The sequence below is a fragment of the Gracilinanus agilis genome, chromosome 4 (genome assembly GCF_016433145.1).
Source record: "Gracilinanus agilis isolate LMUSP501 chromosome 4, AgileGrace, whole genome shotgun sequence".
In the NCBI taxonomy this organism is placed as follows: domain Eukaryota; kingdom Metazoa; phylum Chordata; class Mammalia; order Didelphimorphia; family Didelphidae; genus Gracilinanus; species Gracilinanus agilis.
Window position 1 is genome coordinate 502,329,698 of NC_058133.1, and position 21,431 is coordinate 502,351,128.

Genomic DNA, 21,431 nt, shown 5'->3' on the forward strand with positions numbered 1-21,431 from the left:
CGGCCCGCCGCAGCCTCACGCGGCCCCTCTCTCGCTGCCCCCCAGGAGCTCTACCTGAGCTGGGTCGTGGAGGCCCGCCGGAACATCCTGGCCATCCTGCAGGACTACCCCTCGCTGCGGCCCCCCATCGACCACCTGTGCGAGCTGCTGCCCCGCCTGCAGGCCCGCTACTACTCCATCGCCTCCTCCTCCAAGGTGCCCGGCTGGGGGGGGATGGGGGGAGCGGGGGAGGAGCTGCTCCTGGGCCGGCCCGGAAGGGCTTCACGGAGACGGCGGCGGTGCAGAGCGGCTCCCCGAGGGAAGAGGAGGCTTCCGAGCAGTGGAGACAGGAGGGAAGGCGGGGGATTGGCCGAGGCCGCACCGGGCCGACCAGGCGGCCTGGGAGCCGCTGCCCTGTGGAGGGAGCTAGAGCGGGCCTGCACGAGGTCCTGGGTTCCAATTTGGCTTCAGACACGTCTTAGCTGTGTGACCCTGGCCAAGTCCCTCCCTCAGAGTCACCGGGTCGGTGTGTGCCAAGGCCGAGGGGGCTGTGAGGCAGGGAAGGGGGCGGAGGCGAGTGCTCGTTCAGACCAGCAGAGCCGGGGATGTCGGGGCCCCCACAGGGCTCCTGTTGAGGTCTCTGCCCCCCCCAGGTGCACCCCAACTCCATCCACATCTGCGCCGTGGTCGTGGAGTACGAGACCAAGGCCGGCCGGGTCAACAAGGGCGTGGCCACCAGCTGGCTGAAGGCCAAGCAGCCGGCCCAGGAGAACGGCCACAAGGCCGCCGTGCCCATGTTTGTGCGCAAGTCCCAGTTCCGGCTGCCCTTCAAGCCCGCCACCCCCGTCATCATGGTGGGCCCCGGCACCGGCATCGCCCCCTTCGTCGGCTTCATCCAGGAGCGGGCGTGGCTCAAAGGCCAGGGTAAGGCCGCCCCCCTCCCCCCCCAGGGCCCCCCGGCCAGCCGGCTCCGGGGCCCCGACTCAGGCCTCCGCCTCGGTGCCCCCCCAGGTAAGGAGGTGGGCGAGACGGTGCTGTACTACGGCTGCCGCCGCGCCGACGAGGACTACTTGTACCGCGAGGAGCTCGCGCAGTTCCACAAGGACGGCGCCCTCTCGCAGCTCCACGTGGCCTTCTCCCGGGAGCAGGAGCACAAGGTGCGCCCCCACCCCACCCGGGGCCCCCACGGTGATCCTGGGGGAGGAGGGGGGCACAGGGCACCCCCCCCAGCAGGCCCCACAGTGATCCTGGGGAAGAAGGGGGGCAGAGGGGGCGCCCCAACCTCACCCTCTCCTCGGCAGGTCTACGTGCAGCATCTGATGAAACAGAACAAGGAGCACCTTTGGCGGCTGATCCACGAGGGCAGCGCCCACATCTACGTGTGCGGGTGAGGGGCAGGGCCGGGCCTGGCGGCGTGGGGGGAGGCCGGGCCGGGCCCAGCCCCTCCGCTCTGAGCCCTCTTTGCCCCCCCAGGGATGCCCGGAACATGGCTCGGGACGTGCAGAACGTGTTCTGCGAGATCGTGGCCGAGTTCGGGGACATGAGCCAGGCCCAGGCCGTGGACTTCATCAAGAAACTGATGGCCAAAGGCCGCTACTCCCTGGACGTGTGGAGCTAGGAGCCGCGCTCCGGGGGCCCACGCGCCGGGCAGGAGCCCCCGCGGCCGGCCGGCCCCGCCATCAGCCCTTTCCTCACTGCCTTCTCGCTCTCACTAGGTTGTTTCCACTCGGCCTGGCCGGGGAGGGGGCGACGTTCTGTGGTTAGCCGGCCCCGGCCGACGGCCCCTTTTTAGGAGGCCTCAGAGCGGCCGTGGGGGCGGCCCGGCTGCTGCTGCTGCCCTCCTGAGGTCAGAAGTTCGGGGTGTGGTGGGGGGCCGCCAGCCTGCCCCCCGCCTCCGCCTTCTTTGTCCAGAAGAGGAGGGAGGGGACGGGTTCTTCCGTCCCGTGACGGGAGTCTAGGCTGCCTCCGGCCAGGGCGCTCCTGTGCCAAAGTGCCCTCTGGCGGGCGGCTGGGCAGACCCTTCAGAGGCCTTGAAGGTTGCTGCTCGTCGGGGAGGGTAGGAGAGGCGTGGCGACCTCGAACCCAGGGCCTGTCCCTCCTGCGGCCGATCCTGGCGTGGCGCCGGTGTGGGGCCGCCCTTCCCTCGCTCCCCCTCCCCTTGGCATCAGCCTCGGCCAGGAAGCGGGCTGCTACCACAGAATGTCCGATGAGTGTAAATAATTTTAAAGCTCTTTCGTCCCTCGGAATAAAACGGTTTTTCTGTATTTGCCCTCTGCATAGCTCTTCATTGCGCCTCGAGGGGCTTCCCAGGACTGTTAGGGACCCCCCTCCCCGCTCCGGGGCCCATCCCCTCCCGCCCCACAGCCCAGGAGCCCGGCATGAGAAAACACGTCCACTCCGGCCCGCATTCCCTTTATTATGGCCGTGCTCAGGCACACACACAGCCAGCCTGAGGGTGAGGCGGGGACCCAGAACACGGTTGGGGGGTGGCAGGAAATGAGACCCCCCCAGGGGCAGAGGGGTCCCTTGGGGACAGGAGGAACCGGGGGGAGGCAGGCCCGGAGCTGCCCTTTCCCCGGGGTCCTTCGGCCCTGTGGCCCGTTGGGAGAGCTTTGGGCAGGGAGAGCGGGGCTGCCCTGGGCCCCCTGGGCTCAGTCACAGACTTCTGGTCAAGGGGAGAGGAGAGATGGCCGGCTCAAGGCAGGGCCGGGGATGGGGGAAGAGCTTGTCCCGCGCCTGGCCCTGGGTCAGTCCTTCTTGTTGCCATGCTGGCTGTGGAACTTCTGGTGAACCACCCGCAGCGTAGTGAAGAAGTTGCCCAGGAACAGGAGGAGGAAGGGGAGGCCACACATGAGCACCTGGAGGGAGGGACGGCAGAGGTCAGCCGGGCAGAGGGGCCCGGAGCCCCCTCCCCTGGCCCTGGGGCGACTCACCTGCCACTCCTTACACTGGGGCTCCTGGGCCAGCTGGAACAGGGTCACTGCATTAAACAGCTGCCAAAACTAGAGGGGATGAAAGGAAGGGCATGGAGGCCCGGCCTCCATAGGAGGCCGCCCCCCAAAGGGCTCCCCAAACCCAGCCCCAGCCCTCATCTGGGCCTAGAGCGAGGGGCAGCGGGGGGAGGAAGGTCAGGGACCTGCACTCACGTGGCCGAAGAAGAGGAAGGGGAGGAGGAAGGTGAGGCCCCTCCACATCCAGGACTGGAAGCCCTCTGGGAGAGAGAAGGGGGCACGGCATTAGCGGCGGCCCCGAGAGCCGGGCCCCTCCACCCCAGGGGCCCCGGAAGCAGAGGCCCCACTCACCCACGGTGAGGTCCATGTTATGCCTCTCGCCCAGGGCCCGCAGGCGGTACAGGCATCCGCTCTGGTAGTAGTACTGAAGGAACTGGACAAAGCCTGGCAGGGAAGGCCCAGAGTGAGTGCCGCCCTGGTGCCACCCATGGCGGAGGGGGCCCGGGCCCACCCCCTCCCCACGGCTCCCCGCACCCCCCCTCGAGGCAGCCCATCCAGGAAGAGAATCACTCACTCTGGTACATCGAAAAGGACAGGAACTGGTTTCGAAACTTCTGGTACATGAGTCCATCAGGCCTGGGTGGAGGAAGAGGAGCGCGGAGGGGGGGATGGGAGAACGGCTGGCCTGGTTCTGGGCAGACCCTCCCCCCACCCATGGGCCACGCCTGCTGGCTGTGGCCTCCACTCGCCCCAGCACTCCCGGGCAGCCTCCTTTTTCGAGAAGCCCCGGACAAGGGCCCCGAGCTCTCCCTCCCGGGCAGTGGGGAAAGGCTGGGGAAGGGGGAGAAGGCTGGAACCTCACCACGTCAGCATGACTCCCGACAAGAAGGTGGAGACGTAGTGATGAAAAACCCACCAGCCTTTGATCCTGGACAAAGAGATGGCTCGGCTCGCCTTCCCACAAGCTCTCAGGCCTAGCCTGCGCCCACCTCCCCCAAAGGGCAACCTGGGGGGAGAAACTGGAGAGGGAACCCCCACAGGGCACTCCCCACCCCCCACCCAGCTCTGAAGGGGCTTCCTGTGGGGGCATCAGCAGGCGGGGGGAGCCGGGGCTCACCGGGACCCGTTGTTAATGAGGATGCTCTCCCGGATGGTCAGCGTGCAGTAGTACCACACCAGCAGGAAGTTGAAGGTGGCATCTGTGACCCTGGAGGAGAGCGAGGAGCTCAGACGGAGCTTGGGGTGGGGGCGGGGGAGAAGGGGGAATCGGAGGAGCTCTTGGGGTGGGCCCAGGAAGTCGGCGGTCCTGCCTTTGGCGAGCCGAGACCTACCTGGAATTGAGCAGGAAGCGGCAGGTGAAAGAGATGATGATGAGGATGATGGTGAGGTAAAGCTTGAACTTCTCATACTCGTCCTTGTAGGCAAACCTGTGGGCAGGCGGGGCAGGGCCAGGACCCCTGAGTCAGGGGGGTCGGGGCCCCTGTGGGGGCTGCGGGCCCAGGGGATGAGCGGGGACCCTCCCAAGCCCTCACCCTCTCTCTCAGGCTCGGGCCCCTCGCTCCACGTGGGAGAGGACTGAGGCCCAGGGAAGGCCGGGGGCTTGCTCAGTCACAAGGAGAGAGCAAAGTTGGATTCCAAGCCAGCTCTTCTGACTCCATCCCTGGGTCCTTCCCGCTCGAGAGGAATGGGGAGTGGGCTGCAGAGCTGTCCAAGGCCACAGGGATGGCGGGGGGAGGGGGGAAGGAGAGGAGAGATGGCGAGGGTTGGGGATTACTTAGCCTGCTTGCTGAGGAGGGTGACGTTGACGCTTCCCAGGACCAGACTCAGATAGAGCCTAGAGAGACAGAAGGGGTGGGGGCTTAGGAGAGGCCCTGGGCCCACCCTACAAACCTGGGCCCTTTGCGACCTGGCAGCCTCCCTCTCCCAAGGGCCAGGGGAGGGCCCATGTCAGCCATCTCTCCCCACCTCCAGCACAGCCCCAAGCTTAGGGATCTGAATAGAGAGGGTGACCAGAATCTGGAAAAGGAGAAAGCCAGGGGTCTCTGGATCAGACTGGATGCGACCCCCAGAGGCAGCAGGGCACCGAGCAGCTGGGCCTGTGAAGAGGGGGCCACCCCCTGCCCCCTCTGGTCCCCTCACCCATTTTTCTTGGGCAGATACGCTTCCATGTCGAAGAACACCCCCTGTCGTTCTTTGACGAGGTTCTCGATCTCTAGCAGGATCTCCTCCTTGTCCGGTGGGACGGAGGCTTTGCATCTGCAAGGCACAGTGGGAAGAAGGCTGGGCCCAGCTTCAGGGGCTGGAAGGGCAGGAGGGTTACTAGGCCCTCCACTCAGTTCTCTAGCCAGGATCCTCCCCGCAGGGGGCTGCTGGGCCCCAGCCACCCTGCCGCCTGCCCAGGGTACACTTCGGGCTTCTCAGGACTGCTCAGGCCAGGAATCCCTACTTTACAGAGGAGCAAGCAGCCCGAGGTCAGGCTGACCCGCTTCCCAGACTAGAACCCAGGGGCCGCACAGGCTGGGTTCCTCACGCTGGCCCCCGGCTTCCCTCTCTCTCCCACAGGCTGGTGGCTCTCCTCATCAAGCCCTGGAGCAGGAGGGCAGTGGGGCTGGGCCAGCACCCCACAATCACCTACTTCCTCAGAGTCAAGGCCAGCTCCTTGAGTTTCTTCTTCTGCCGAACAATGGCCCCAGAGCAGCTGTTCTGCAGCTTGGTCAGCTCTTCAAGCTGGAGCCGGTATTCTCGGTGGGTCTCCTGAAGGGAGGCGAAGAGAGAGCCAAATCAGGCTGAAGAGGGCCAAATGGGACACGGGGTGACAGATCCAGGAGGGTCCCTCCGAAGCCCCCCCCCCCCCCGAGGGCCAGGGGTCACTGCAGACACTGGCTCTGGGGAGGCTTCGGGAGACACATCCTGCCTTAGCTGCTTTCATCCTGGCCAAGGCCGGTCCTCTCACCCCCTAGAGAGGAGGCTGCTGTGCTTGGCAAGGGATGACCAGCTCAGGCTGAGGCCACGGAGGATCTTCCTCCCCTGTGATGGCCATTTTCACTTCACTCTCAAAGGAGAACAGAGACTCCTCTTGCTGCTTCTGTCGGTGAGGCATTGGGAGTCAGTGCAGAGGATCTGAGGAAGCCCAGGGCAAGGGGCATCCATTCCAGATGGTACAAATGGGGGGGGGGCACCACCTCGGGCATCTCAGGCCTATCGTGTCTGTGCTGGGGAACATGGAAACCAGCCCATTGGCCGGTGGGGCCACCTCCTCCGAGGAAGCAGCTCCACCCACGGCGGGGCCCTGGCCCAGGGAGCCTGAGGAAGAGCATCCACGTGTCCCTGCCCTCAGGAGCTGGATGGAGTCCCTGCCAGCAGCCCAGAGACCCCGGGAGCTCCTGCCCTCAAAGGCCTGCGGAAGGCTTCACTCTTTGGGGTTTCCTGTACATGTGTACATGTGTGTGTCTACACATCATACACATGTTAGAGGTATGGCAGAGATGTCATGATAAGGAATGATTAGAGAGAAAAGACTGAGGAGAGGAGGAGGCACGGCTGGACGTCTGCCCTCAACACAGCAGGGCTTTCCTAAGGACCACAATGAAGCCGTCTCCTCCGGGTCTCCCTCAGGTGCTAATGCAGGACTTTGGGCCCAGCAGGCCACAAGGACAGGGGACAGTGGGGAGGACAGCATGAGGACAAAGCGAGGGATGGCCACGAGGACAGCGAGGAAAGACAGCCACGAGGACAGCAAGGAAGGACAGCCACGAGGACAGCGAGGAAGGACAGCCACGAGGACAGCGAGGAAGGACGGCCACGAGGACAGCAAGGAAGAACGGCCACGAGGACAGCAAGGAGGAACAGCATGAAGACAGGGAGGAGGGACGACCACGAAGACAGCATGGAGGGACGGCCACGAGGACAGCAAGGAAGGACAGCCACGAGGACAGCAAGGAAGGACAGCCACGAGGACAGCGAGGAAGGACGGCCACGAGGACAGCGAGGAAGGACAGCCACGAGGACAGCGAGGAAGGACGGCCACGAGGACAGCAAGGAAGAACGGCCACGAGGACAGCAAGGAGGAACAGCATGAAGACAGGGAGGAGGGACGACCACGAAGACAGCATGGAGGGACCGACGGCCAGGAGGACAGCATGGAGGGACGGCCACCTTAGGCCTCTGCCTGCCTGTCTCCCTCTCACCATTCCTGTCCCCCTTTGTCCCTTCACTGTGAGGGAGCAGGGAGGAGCAGAGGCTGACAGCTGGGGGAGGAACCAGGAGGCTCCCCTTGTTGGTCCTGGCCCTTGTGGGGTAAAGTTCAGCAGCTGGCCAGCTCTGAGCCCCAGTGCACCCTGGGCACAGGCTCTGGGTGAACTTCACCCAAGTTCCTGCCGAGGGGCCCTTTGCCCTTGGGGGTGGAACTCCTAGAAGAGGGACAAAGAAAGCCCCTCCCCGCCCCCCATCCTGGATAAAGCCACACCCAAGTACAAGTCCATACACCGTGGTCAGGGGGCAGGAACACTGCCAAGGAACACTGACAGGGCCCTGGCCTAGGCACATGGGCAGGAAGGTGGGAGCTGCCCAGGAGTAAGGCTAAGGGACAGCGACCCAGGCCTCTGCTCCTCTGCCCCATTCCAAGCAGTAGCAAGGCCTCCAGCCCGATGGGCACACAGGTGGCACTTGCCCAGCATTTCTGGCCCCAGCCCAGGGCTGCCAGTGCCACTTCCTGGGGAAGGTGAGCTGGCTGCTCTCTTGGTGCCCAAGCAAGCAGGCTGAGGGCATGGCAGGGAATAGAGGTAGCCCGGGGCCAGAGCTCAGGACCCTCACGTGGGTCGGATGCCAAGTTTCCAAGGCAAGCAAAGGGGAAGGTGCCTTGGCAAGCCCCAGCTTTATAACAGCAGCTTCCCAGGCAAGGGCCCCGACCTGGCAGTCTGGGGTGGGGGGTGGGGGGCGGAAAAGACCACCTTCCACAGGGGACGACGTGGAATGGCCCTCGGCCAGCCACCTGCTGTATCCCCCAGCCCCAGAGCAGTCCCGGTGGGCATATGTGCCCACCAAGTTCCGAGGGCCCTAATGCCAGGAGGGCAGGGGCTAGGCCAACCTGGTCTTCCCTGCCAAGAAGGGAATGATGGAAGGAGGAAGCCCATGGCCACGCTCGGCTCCCTGTGTGACCTTGGGCCAGTCTTCTGCCCTCCTCAGGGCTCAGTTTCCTCCTCTGTAAAATGGGATGGTCCTGGCAGCCCTCACCCCGCAGCCCTCTCAGTCCGCTGCTCGAGGCCCCCGCTAGGCAGCGCCAAAGGGGGGGGAGGGGGGGCAGACCCTCGGACGGACAGGCTGCGCCAGCCAATGGGGGCCTGCACCTGGTCGGCTCGGCCAATGGGCTGCAGGGGCGGGCCCGGTCGCTCACCTGGATGCTCTGGAAGTCCCGCTGCAGCTCATCCCAGTCCCGCAGGCAGGCGCCCACCGAAGGGGCGGGGGGGCCCTCCATGAAGGCCCCACCGCGCCCCGCGCCCTCTCTCCTAGCCGCTGCTCCCGCTCCCGCCGCCGGCGCTGCCGCCGTCCCCTCCGTCCACTTCCGGGGTCCGCGCCTGCGGTGGCGGCCAATGGGCAGGGGCGGGGCCCCGAGCCTACGGACCACGCCCCTCCTGACGGACCAATCCGAGAGCGGGCGTGGAGGCGGGGTGCCGTGAGGCCACGCCCTCTCCCCACCCTTTCCCTAGCGGAGGATGCCGGGTTCGCGGAGACTGGAGCCCCGTCTGGAGTCAGCCTGGCCACATTGGGGGCCGGCCCTAGGCCAGCCATGGCTTCGCCCTACCCCCAATCCATTAGCAGCCTTCAAAGAAGGGCCTTCTGCCTGCTGGGCAGAGACCCAAAGACAAAGCGAAGAGGAAGCCACGGCGGGGACCAAGGACCTGGGTTCAGATTTCATGTCTGAGCCCTTTGGGAAGAGCCTTTGCAGGCTGTATGGCCCCAAGACCCGACTGCCCATCCCGTGAGAAATTAGAGGACAGTAAAGAGCGCTGGTAGAGCACAGGACAGGGAGTCAGGAAGCCTCGAGTTCAGATTCTAAAAGGGACACAGTAGAACTGAGACACCCAGGGCAAGTCACCTAACCTCTCTCTCTGCCTCAGTTTCCTCATCTGTAAAATGGGAGTTATAATAACACCTAGTTCCCAAGGTTGTTTGGAGGGTAAAATGAGGAAATATTTCTAAAGAGCTTTGAAAGCCTTAAGGTGCTACAGAAATGCTAGTTATTATTACAAACAACTGCCCTGTGAAATGTTTGTGCTCTTTCTCCATCTACCTCCCCATTTCTCACTTAGGTCCCCTCTCTCCCCTTTAGACAGCAAGGTCGCCCAGTGGATAAAGCACCTGAGCCCCAGTCAGGAAGACGCATCTTCCTGAGTTCAAATCTGGGCTCAGACACTTCCTGGGCAAGTCACTTCACCCTGTTGGCCTCAGTTTGCTTATCTGTCAAATAAGCTGGAGAAGGAAATAGCCAAGGAGTCCAGGATCTTTGCCAAGAGACTCCCAAATGTGGCCACAGAGTCGCATGTGACTGAACAACACCCCCTGCTCTTTACCTACTTTCTAGTCCAGGGACACCAGGCTCCTTGGGGCCCCCTCACGTGTCATTCTCTATCAGCCAACCTTTTGCCTTTTTACCGACTCTCCCTCATTGAGAGAATTCCTTCTCATCTCCATGGCTTGACTTTCCTGGCTTCCTTCAAATCCCAGCTCAAATCCCACCTACGACCCTGATTCCCCTCAATTCTAGGGTTTTCCCTCTGCGGAATCTTTCTCATTTGCCTTGTCTATAGCTTGCCTCTACCTAATTGTGTTCATTTTGTCTCTGTCCTTGGACTGGGAGCTCCTTGAAATGGGGTGGGGTGGGGGAAGACCGGTAGACGGGGAAGGGGGCACAAGGCTGCCTCTGGCCTTTCTTTGTATGTCTAGTGATTCACTTGATGCTGCCACATCTCAGTGGACAGGCTAAACCAGGTGGAGGGTAACTGATAGGCCTCAAACCTGTAAGTGAAGGGGCAGTTGGGCAGCTCACTTAACCCCCATTGCCTAGCCATTACCCCTCTTCTACATTGGAACCAATCTGAGAAACTGATCACAGAAAGGTAATGGTATATACATGGGTGCCATGAATTACAGGTGCAGGAGAAAATGTCAAGGAGTGAGAGCTAAGGATAAAACACTTTACATGATTACTCACATAAAATCTATGTCAAACTGCTGACCGTCTCAGGGGAAAGGGAGGAAGGGTCAGAAGAAAGGAGAGAATTTAGAACACAAAACCGTGAAAAACTGAATGTTAAAAAATTGTTTTTACAGGTTATAGAAAAAATAAAATATTGAGGAGAGGGAGAGAGAGAGAGAGAGAGGAAAGAGACAGAGAAAGAGAGAGAAAGAGACAGAGAGAGAAAGGGAAGAGAGAGAGAGACAGAGAGAGAAAGGGAAGAGAGAGATAGACAGAGAAAGAGAGAGAAAGGGTGGAGAGGGACAGAGAGAGAGAGAGAAAGGGAAGAGAGAGACAGAGAGAAAGGGAGGAGAGAGAGACAGAGAGAAAGGAGAGAGAAAGGGTGGAGAGAGACAGAGAGAGAAAGGGAGGAGAGAGACAGAGAGAGAAAAAGAGAGAGAGAAAGGGAAGAAAGACAGAGAGAAAGACAGAGAGAAAGGGAGGAGAGAGAGACAGAGAAAGAGAGAGAAAGGGGAGAGAGAGAGAGACCAGTGGACCTCCTGTGTACTCCATTAGAGATGAACAGAAAAAAAGTTGGGCTCATGTAGTGAGAGTGAGGGATGATCAGTGGATCTTATTAGCATCTTCTATATGACCCCCCCCCCCAAATCAAGGGACATGGAAGAGTCACCTAGCTGGGGTAGGTATGTGTGGAATTTGCAGAGTCTGAGCAGAGGAAATTTCCAAATCAACGTGATCTCAGCCCTATTTCTATATTTAGATGACACCAAAACTCTAGTGTCATTCTTGAGCAGTGAGATGGCAGCTGGCCAGAAGGTACTAGATTAGCTCTTGGAGCTTCATCCCCAATGAAACAGGTGGTGGGTGGTTGCAGACCTCATTGGTGGACTACATATGCAGTAGCCAAGTGACAGTCAGAGCTTGAACTACATTAGCTAAAGCAAATGGACGGTTCCCAATTGTTCCCTGCCTTTCTGAGTTTGCATTTAAAGTTTAGAGTTGGACACCCACAAAGAGGTGAAGAATCTCTGGTCTCAAGTTAAAAGGAGACCCTGCTTACCCTCTGGCTGCTCCCACAGGGAAATAGCCACTTGAATCTCGAAGCTTATTGTGGGACCTCTCCAAGTTTGTCCCAAGAGGAAATTCAGAGGCCCCTGAGGGTCAGAGTCTTCTCAGTCTCTCTTCTCCATTTGATATAGATATAATTCCAAAGCCATAGAGAGAGATATGGTCAAAAGCTATTTCTGGATCCTTCTGAAAGTTCTTCCATAGAGACATTTCTGTCCTCTGTGGTAAGCCCTCCTCCCTCTCCACCTTCCCTTGTCCCTCTCTTTGGTGACTGAGATCTGGAAAGTATAAAAAAGCTATAATTACGGGATTGCTTTAGGCCTTTTTTTTTTTGATTGGGTAGAATGTATCTATGACTTCATTGGCAGAGGAAACTCTCAATGGACAAACTCCTTCTATGAATGTAATCCAATGATCAATCTGCAACATATACTCTTAATTGCTTGGGGGTGGGGGGAGGACTGAGAGGTCATTGTGACTTATCCAGGGTCACATAGCCAGCGTAGGGCTATAAAGGTTAAATTTAGTGGTTAAATCATATGAAATAACGTGGTAATCAAAGTTACTATATATCAAGTCAGAAGTTTATTTACAAAGTAGAGGGGAAACAATAAAGTAGAGAAATGTGAGAGAGTTTAGAGAAAATATCTATACCAGTACTCAGCCATGAGGGCAGGTAGTAAGTAACTACAAGGCCTCCTCTAAGGTGGAAGCTAGTCTCTTAGGAAACTAGGAAAGGAGTCAGCCCTTTTCACTCACCCAACGAAGCAGCCCAGGAGTCAGAATCTAAGTTGAAGCCATGATCCAAGCCACAGCCTCCAGTGAAGTTCCCTTGAAGATTATCCCCAGGAGACACACTCCAGGAGACTCACCTTCCTCAGACTCCCTCAACCAAAGGATTTAGTGACTTTTATGTTAGTTTCCTGTCCCTGTCCCTTTTCACAGGGGCCAATCACAGTTTCCAAATTGTCCAGCCCTGCCCAGGGGCAGTGTCTGTGGGATTGACTTCTCACCTCTAAAGGTGTTAACTCTCCTCCTAGGATGTTGGGGTTTTTTTGAGTATGTGAACTCTTAAAAGAATTCAAAAGTATCTGGCTGTTTGAGTTAGAAAAAAGGGTGGAGTAAAAGTATTTTACTGGCTTATCACCTAGCACTAAGTAGGGTGTGAATTCACTAAGTGGTTTTTGAGCTCCTCCACTTAGTTCAAGCTTGTGTCAATTCAATCAAAAGGTAGACAAAGGAGAGTTAATCCTGTCCTCACAATCTAGTGAGGTACTAAATAGAGGTACTTATGTTATTGTTAACCAAAGTTTTAACTCCAAATAGGCAAAGAGAATAAAGGATTCCCTTTTCACAAATATAAACTCAGAATAGACAAAGAGAACCAAGAATTTCCTTTCACAGGCCTAAGGCAAGACTTGAACTCAGGTCTCTAAGACTGGTCCTCTATCCCGACTATTATGTAATCTCTTAGATAAGGAGTTAAATATCTAAATGACTAAATTCCACAGATCTCCTTGTATTTCTCATAACAGATGTTTCTGCTGAGAGGCAAATGAGGGGCAGAAAAAGCACTGAACATGCAGTCAGTCTGGAATGTCCCCACTTTGACTTTTAGTCCCTGTTTACCTTGCCAAGACTTAGTCTCCTCATCTATAAAATGGAGATAATCATCTCTACACTGACCTTCCATGGGATTGTTTCATAAGGGTTTTGATCATAAACAGAACACATAGTCCAATGGTCTCATCTTACAGATGGGGATCCTGAAGCCCAGGGAAGGGAAGGGACTCAAGAAGCAGTGACCTAGTTTGACTCCAGATACTCTGCTGATACCATACCTTATCAGGTTGAGCTATCTGACCTTTCGAGGAATCTGCTACTTAAAGATGGCTTATTATTCCCCAGGCAGCCTTCTAAGTTAGGGTTGAAACTTGATTGAAGTCCTAGGAAGGCATATGTTGAGTCTTAATAGCACTAGAAACAATGGAATCTTTCTTGGAGAAACAGAGATAACCTAGGAATGCTGCAGGGAGATGAAAAGTAATTGCAATTGGGAATATAGGCTGAGATGCTTTGAAGATCACTAGTTCTGGGCCTAAAGAAGGCATATTTCTCCTTGGTCAGGATTTCAGAGCTAGAAGGTGGTGCCCACAGTGAGTAATGATAACTTTTAATCTCACCACAAAATCTCCCTGGGACTTGGGAGATCACTGGGATTTCACCGCTGTTGAAGGAGATCCAGAAATAGTTATGTTTTATTTAGTTGAGGATAGAGTACTGTAGGAAAGTATATTATTTTTCTAATCCCCCTCCTGCAGGGTTCTGAACCACTCCTAAAATTACTGGGACAGCCCTGGGGCTGTGGCAGCTTTGGACTGGGCTGGATCCCAATAGACCACCTTAGTCCAAATCCACATCTTGAGAAGCTTCAGGCATCCTTGAAGGCTTACTGGTGCATGGGATAATCTCTGTGTGCCCCTTCAGTTTTGGGGGGCTAAAGAACACCCACTTAATTGTAATGGGGGATAGCTGGTGAGTATAAATGATGTTGAAGAGTTTAATCAGGCTGGAGAGATGTGCTCCATTTGGGCAAGGATGCAAATGTAAAAATTACAGTGCTCTGTTCACATCATGACACTGAGAACTAGAAGAGACTCAGAGATCATCTAATCTAGCCCCTTGATTATGGAGGAAGAATCTGAATCCACACTGGGGAAGTGACTTGACCAATTCCTCCTCTTTTCCTTCCCTTTATCCCTTCTTTCCTTTCTCTCTTCCCCGGGACCTCAAAGGGTACTGTCCTAAGCAGAGGTCATAACTATTTGGGAATTCTGGAGTCTAGGGATAAGGAGGGAAACCACAAGAATCTCCACCCTCCTTCTCAGCCCAGGCTGGTCAAAGAGTCAAACCCATTGGAAGTGAAGAAATAGAAGGCCTTGTTTTTCTGGAAGTTGGGGGAAGCTTCAGGGAAGGGTTAGTAATGGGGATCTTGGATGTCAGTGACTTCAGCTCCATGGATCACCTTCTCCCATTCTACCAGTTGTATGACAAAGCCTCTGTTGGGTCGAATGTTGTTTTTGCATCGCTGCAAATGGGCCCAGGATCTCTGCAAAAATGACACGAATAAGAAGAAGATGGGCAAGTCTTGTCAAGAGGGTGGGCTAGGTTGTGGCAGTTTCCTCCCTTCTATTAGAACCAGTGAGATAATGCTCCCTGGTAATATTATTTTTCAGTCTTTTGTTTTATTTTATTATTCAATAAACAAGTTTTTTTTTAAATTTTCTCTCCTTCCCATCACCCAGTTTAAAATTGGGAAAACCCTTCATGACATATATGCATGGGTAAGCAAAGCAACATCTTCAATCCATCGCTTTTCAGGAAGTATGCAGCAAGTTTCTTCATTGGTCATCTGGAATCCCATCTGGCCATTGCATTTGCAAAGTTCTTACGTCTTTCAAAGTCCAAATGTTGTTATTACTATATAGCTCATTCTGTTGACTCTGCTCACTTCACTCAGGGTCAGTCATTTGTTGGATTCTGCTTTGTTGAAATATGCAGCTGTCACTTATGATTCCAAATTTGGATCTTATGATTCCATCCTTGGATCTCAGCAAGTTTCATAGGCTCAAACTAGGGAGAAACGACTTTAACTTCCATCTGCCAAATCAACCTAATGGTATGTTTCTATTGACCACTTTTGGAAAACAAGGGCTGCTTTCCAGTAATATTTCTGAAAAATGTAACCTGTTTTATTGTGTGCTCTGAGAACAGTTACCAATCTTCTCATCTCTTTCAATAAGAAATGCTTTCCTGCAGCTATTCTGTTTTGCAAGTAGATACAGTAACTCCTTTAGGCAGTTGAATAAAAGTATTTTGATATAAACCCTTATTCTGTAAGCTCATAGAAAGCATCTCTGATACAACTCTACTAGTAATGGGAATAACATACAGTAGGGACCCCTTATCCATGGTTTTGACATCCATGGTTTCAGTTATCCACTGTCATCCTCTAAGTGCTACTGAGGTCTTCCAGGGAAGTAGTCTGCCCTTGGTGGAGTTCTCTTCTATTTTTACTTTCACTTTTTTCCTCCTTTCAATTTCATTTTTTTATGTTCATGTTTTTTTGGTGGCAGCTGTGCAGCAGTGAGCTGAGGGGCAGGAGCTGGGAGAGAGAGAGAGCATATCTATCTGAGATCAACAAAGGTTCACTTATCTCCATGGTTTCAACCTCTGAGGTAGGTCTTGGAAGGCATCCCTTTCTAAAATGGGGGGGGGGGGTTACTCTACATATAATAGATTCTTTAACCTGTTCCCATGTAATTTGATATCATACACCAGGTCTCTACATTTAGAAAGTTGTTTATTATAGTTATCTTGGAGAGATTATAAGATTTTAGTAAGGCATCATCAGTTAGAAACCATGTTTTAAAGTTTCTATGGATTGGTGTTATGCATAGGCAATTATGGGCAACAGTTTGGCCTGTGATTATGGTTCAGTTTCTGTACAAATTTAGTGGTCGAGTTCTCTAATTTATTTTGAAGTCTGTATTAATAGGATAGGAATTTGTCAGCAAGCTTCTTCGATGATTCCAGCCACAGGGTCATGTCTTACTAGGTATTCAGTAGGTGGTAAATATTGACAGCCTAGAGCAGTGATGGGCAAACTTTTTAAAGAGGGGGCCAAAGGAAAGGAAATGTTCATCTGTCAGTCTGTTTCTAAGGCAACTCTTTGGAAGTTTCATTGTATTGTGTCCTACTCATTGTATTCGTCAAATTAGGAATAATGTCCCGCAGCTGGATAGAACATTTCAGGGGCCACATCTGGCCTGCAGGCCATAGTTTGTCCATCACTGGCCTAGAGTAATATATTTATGACATTTCCTTGAAAAATCTACATCAATCGCTAAGTCTGGGCCCCTTAGAGGATATTCCTCTTATAAGTTCTAGTGGCAATGGCTTGGTCTTGAATTGTCATCGTAAGTCCCTCCATTTCCACAAACAAATCCACAAGACAGTCACCTCCTTGATGTTTCTTTGTCAATATATTGGTAGTTGAGTTCATGTGGCAATTACCCATGCAGGGTCATTTGAGTTCATTCTTAGATATGAGCCATTTGATAGGTCCTCTCCAGAGGTAGATTGCTTGTAGTTATCCTAAGAGAAATCCAAAAGTGTGTGCCTCTTCTCAGCCTTAACTACTGCTTGTTCCAGAATTATTTCTGAAGATTATTAACCTGCTATTTCTTGCTTCCTTCTTTTCATAAAGGAAGTATTCATTCCCACCCCCATCCCCAACAGACTGTTTCAGGAATATTGTGTGGATTTTTGCTAGAATGCCTTTGAAATCTTGGATGGACTATTTTATCAGTCTGAAGGGCATCTAGGTGGCACCTAGATAGAGAACTAAGACTAGAGTCGAGAAGACCTGAGTTCACAGCTGGTCTTAGACTTTCTATCTATGTGACCCTGGGCAAGTCTGCCCAGTTTAACTCTGTTTGCCTCAGTTTCCTCATCTGCCATATGAGCTGGAGAAGGAAATGGCAAACCATTCCAGTTTTTTTGCCGGGAACACCCTAAATAGAGTTAAGAAGAGACACAACTGAAAACTACTGAACAACAAAAGAATTCTGAAAGTGGATGCTAAGACTGCTATTGGGGGCAGCTAGGTGGTTCAGTGGATAAAGAGCTAGGAGGACCTGGGTTCAAATCTGGTCTTAGACACTTTCTAGCTTTGTGACTCTGGGCAAGTCACTTAACCTATTTGCCTAGTTCTTATCCTTCTGACTTAAGAGTAGTTACAGAAATTAAAGGTTTTATAAAGCTTACTATTATTAAGTTTTAATTTCTTTAAGCTTAGTCTTTCTATTCATATGATTACAGGTTACTAGTAAATCCAATCTCTCTCTTTAAAAAACAAACAAAAACAAAGATGCTTACCTTCCGTCTTAGAATCAATATAGACTATTAGTTCCAAGTAGAAGAGCAAATAAAGGCTAGGCAATAGGAGTTAAGTGACTTGCCCAGGGTCACACAACTAGGAAGTATCTGAGGCCAGATCTGAAACCAGGACCTCCTTTCTCCAGGCTTGGCTTTCTATTCACTGAGCCACCTAGCCCAAGCCTCTTGAAATATTCAACTTTGTGTTTTCTTCCTGCTCAAAGTGTCTATGTATCATCTCTATCCATTTGGTTCAACGTGACCCCCAAATTCAAGCTCAAAGCCTTTAGTTTCTATTTTTCTGTGGTACATGTTAAGCACTTTATACTTAATTCGTCAGATCCAAATACCATTTTGATATTGTTGGAGAAGGAATTAACCAAATGAAGGAGCTTTTCCCTTTGCGTTTTGGTGGAGCTGTAGAAAGTGACCTTGAACACATCACTGAAATGATTAAAAAGATGTTTCCATTTGACTTCCCCTTTGATTTGGAAACCACACTTACTTCCATTTGTGAGAGAGAATGATGGATTTCAGGCAGAACCATAACGGGATTTCTCTGAAGAAAAGTTGTGATTCATATCAGTTACTCCTGACGTTATTATTCTGGTGGCATGTTTTCGATTCCAAATTATTTTCTAACGTGTACATCAGGCTCTCTCCGGTGCTTTTAAGAGATATGGGATTATTTTGCATATTGACAGTATGTGAACGGGCAAGCCCCAAGTGTGAGGCAGAGTCAAAGCCTGGCAGAAATTGCTGAAGGCAGCATAATCGTTATGGCCCTTTGGGGCAGCTTGTTCAATAATTGCCAAGTAGATAGTGAGTTTCTCTTGTTACTATCCCAGACTTTTGGGCTACCCATTTTATGGAGTCGGTATATTGTTGTTGTTGTTGTTTTCTAAATATTTATAGAGTTGAGGAATTCAAAACTGTGAATATTTCATATAAAGGACACAAACATGTAAGAGGCCTCTTAAAGCCTCCAGCTGTAATAAAACTTTTGGAACATGTTGTCTGGAGGGCTCACTACTGTTCTAATCTTCTGGTAATTAATGTGATGCTTTCTCTTAACCAAGATAGGATCTGGTTTGTCTGGAAAGAAGCTGATAAAATGCTTTCCTAATAATTCATGCATCCCTGTGACATGCTTGAGCCAATAACCCCTGATCTAGCCTATCTACCCTGTCACTTTTCAGGGGTTCAGAGCAGCGGTAGTTGCGGTCCCTACCTTGACAAAGTTCCCGTTATTGTTTATTAATAGCTCACACATATACATTTCCTATTTCTCATTTGGTTGAGCTTACAGTTTTGTTGTATTGGGTTCTTGGGATCCTTTCGAAACCAGATGATTAATTTCTCCCTACTCCTTCTTAGGAGAATTTCTCACCTGGTTTCTTTGCTTTTTCATCTACCGTAGGTAAGTTTTTGCTCAACAGTGAATTATCTGTTTTGTTTTTGGTCTGCCTGACTTTGTCTCCTTGTTTGTTTTTTTTTTTTTGTTTGTTTGTTTTTGAAATAAAACCCTCAACTTCCGACTTGGAGTCAATACTGTGTATTGGCTCCAAGGCAGAAGAATAGTAAGGGCTAGGCAATGGGGGTCAAGTGACTTGCCCAGGGTCACACAGCTGGGAAGTGTCTGAGGTCAGATTTGAACCCAGGACCTCCCATATCTAGGCCTGGCTTTCAATCCACTGAGCTACCCAGACGCCCTCTTTGTCTCCTTATATTACGTCCTTTGGCCCTTTTCTTTCCATTCCTAAGAGGATACAGAATTTCTGTTAGGTCTTTATTATCTAAGTTTTTATGTTGCCTTTGATTGGATAAAACAGCATCCAAGTTATCTCTAGTAAATATGAACTAGATATTGTTGTGATCTCCTGAAGCCCATCTCCAGGCCTCCAGGACTCTCTCAAGTTGCTAATGCCATGTTGTTTGTCACCTCTCTAATAGCATTTTGTGAAAGCCCAAATATTCTCCTTAGATTCTGTTCATGGCAATTACTGCTACACAGACTATAGTATGGAAGTCTCGAGATGTTCATATGTTGTTGTGGTACAGTCATTTTTCAGTTATGTCTGACCCTTTGTGTCCCATTTGGGGTTTCCTTGGCAAAGATACTGGTGAGCTTTGCCATTTCCTTCTCCAGCTCATTTGACAGATGAAGAAACTGAGGCAAACAGGGTAAAGTGACTTGCCTGGGACCAGATAGCTAGTAAGTATCTAAGGCTGGATTTGAACTCATAAAGATGTGTGCCTGATTCTAAGACCAGTGCTCTACCCACTGGGACAACTGGCTGCTTTCTGCCCAATGCTGTAGGAGAATTCATTTACTCATGATGATATGGCAGATTTCAACTTTGTATTACTCTGTTTTGGTATCATAGGTCTTCTGGTTGGATTCATGTTGTTATACTCAAAAATGGCTTCTTGAAATTCTCATCTAAGTATACCTATCTCCTTTTCAAAGTCATTTGAGGCTCTGCTGTTGTTTTTTGTTGTCTGTCTGTCATCTATCTTCTGTTTTTAGGTATAATCTCTGGAGTTTGCATTCTACAGTTTGGATTTCCAGTGGCCTCCTGTTCCCAAACCTTTCCTCTCTTTCAGCTCTGCAACTTGGCCCTTATTTCATCTAATCTAGGTGAAGGGGTAGAGTTGTTTTTTACTTGCTGCTGTTGGTCAGTGAAATGTTGTTTTATGACTTGGGCCCGAGGGTCCCGAGCTGCAGACTGAAGCCTTTGCCAATTTACTGGTAAGATCCATTTCAAATCTGGTTCTGACACATGAAAGTCTTCATACGTTTAGTCCCTTCCATGCACACTCATGGCTTTCTTACTTTGCAGATGAAACCTTCTATATATGTGCTGCCTCCCCCATTAGAATGTGAGCTCATTAAGAGCACGAGCTGTCTTACTTTTTTATTTGTATCTCCAAAGTGTGACACAGTGCTTTGCACGTGTAAGCACTTAATACATGCTTCGTCTTCCTCCTTTCTTCTTCTCCTGCCTTCCTACCTATTCATTCTTCCTGGGATCCCTTGGTGTTCAGCACTTTGGGCACGGAAGCATGAGAGTTTGGATATTTCTCTCTTGCTCGGATCCAGCTTTCCTTCTGGTGGTCAGAGGGCTCAGAGACATGCGCTTGGCTACCTTGTGCCAAGCTGACCACCAAGGCAGTTCCAGAGGGGCCAGCAGCAACCCGATGCGACCCTTTCTGTTTCTTTGCTCTTAGGAACAGGTTTCAGGATGTACACAAGAAGCCAATACAAAGTGATTTCAGGGGAGGCTAATAACCGTGGGACAAGGATGGCAGCACCAGGAGAGGCTTCCAAGGAGCAGATTCAGTGAAAACCACAGGCTGGCCAGTTGTTTCCAAGTATTTCTGTATTTTTATTCTAGTTTGAGGCCTCCTCGGGATTGGATGAGTTGTACTGACACAGCTTTCCTGGTGTATAATAGCTAGGTCAGAGACTATGTGGGATGACTAAATTGGCCAACCTAAGGGGCTGCCTGGTGTAGTGGCTGGTGCATTCCCTAGCCTTGAGGTCAAGAAGGCTCTGGGTTCTAATCCCAACTCATATACCTCATAGCTCTTCAACCCTGTATAAGTGTTTAAGCTTCAGGTTCCCCATCTAAAAACTGGGATACTAATAGCACCTACATCATGGAGTTGTCGTGAGGCTTATATGACATGAGCATGTATTTGCAGGGCAAACCTTAAAGCTCTCTATAAATGTTAGATATGTTTAAGTTCTACATCTGTGTGTGTGTCTAAATAGAGCTGATGTGGGGGGCAGCTGGGTAGCTCAGTGGATGGAGAGTCAGGCCTAGAGACGGGAGGTCCTGGGTTCAAATCCGGCCTCAGACACTTCCCAGCTGTGTGACCCTGGGCAAGTCACTTGACCCCCATTGCCCACCCTTACCTCTCTTCCACCCAGGAGCCAATACACAGAAGTTAAGGGTTAAAAAAATAAATAAATAGAGCTGATGACAGTCCAACTCGGAATCTAAGACCTTATAAAAACAATCTCATAGACTCCTGCAGTTGGCAGAAGCAACAGAGGTCGCCATCGAGTCTAATCACCTCATTTTACAGGTGAGACAACTGAGGTCCAGGGAAGTGAAGGAATTTGTCTAAAGTCTTTCATAAAGTCTATAGGCACCAGCAGTGGGATTTGAACCCAGACCTACTGACCTCTTAGTTCTTTCCACTGTACCATTCACTGTCTCCAAATCATCTTGTCCATATTTATGGCCCTGGTTGACTGAATTTTGACCTCACCGAAAAGTACCTCTGAC

General features: G+C 52.1%; 2 protein-coding genes across 2 annotated transcripts in view; one reads left to right on the plus strand and one right to left on the minus strand.

The window, feature by feature from the left end:
• LOC123246845 (NADPH--cytochrome P450 reductase) overlaps positions 1-2,243 on the plus strand; it is a 78,797-nt gene extending 76,554 nt beyond the window's left edge. The window contains exons 11-15 of the mRNA XM_044675630.1: positions 14-195; positions 633-903; positions 991-1,136; positions 1,281-1,366; positions 1,453-2,243. Coding sequence (XP_044531565.1) covers positions 14-195; positions 633-903; positions 991-1,136; positions 1,281-1,366; positions 1,453-1,597 — 830 coding nt within the window. The 3' untranslated portion in view covers positions 1,598-2,243. The remainder of the gene's footprint in view (positions 1-13; positions 196-632; positions 904-990; positions 1,137-1,280; positions 1,367-1,452) is intronic.
• A 132-nt stretch (positions 2,244-2,375) lies between these two features.
• Positions 2,376-8,481, minus strand: TMEM120A (transmembrane protein 120A). Its single transcript, XM_044673118.1, has 12 exons — positions 8,323-8,481; positions 5,566-5,684; positions 5,070-5,186; positions 4,705-4,764; positions 4,262-4,357; positions 4,048-4,137; positions 3,793-3,858; positions 3,505-3,566; positions 3,282-3,374; positions 3,126-3,190; positions 2,913-2,981; positions 2,376-2,837 (listed from the first exon to the last, which is right to left on the minus strand). Exons 1-12 carry the CDS (start codon positions 8,401-8,403, stop codon positions 2,727-2,729), a joined length of 1,029 nt encoding a protein of 342 aa, XP_044529053.1. The 5' UTR covers positions 8,404-8,481; the 3' UTR covers positions 2,376-2,726.
• Between the last annotated feature and the right edge of the window lie 12,950 nt (positions 8,482-21,431).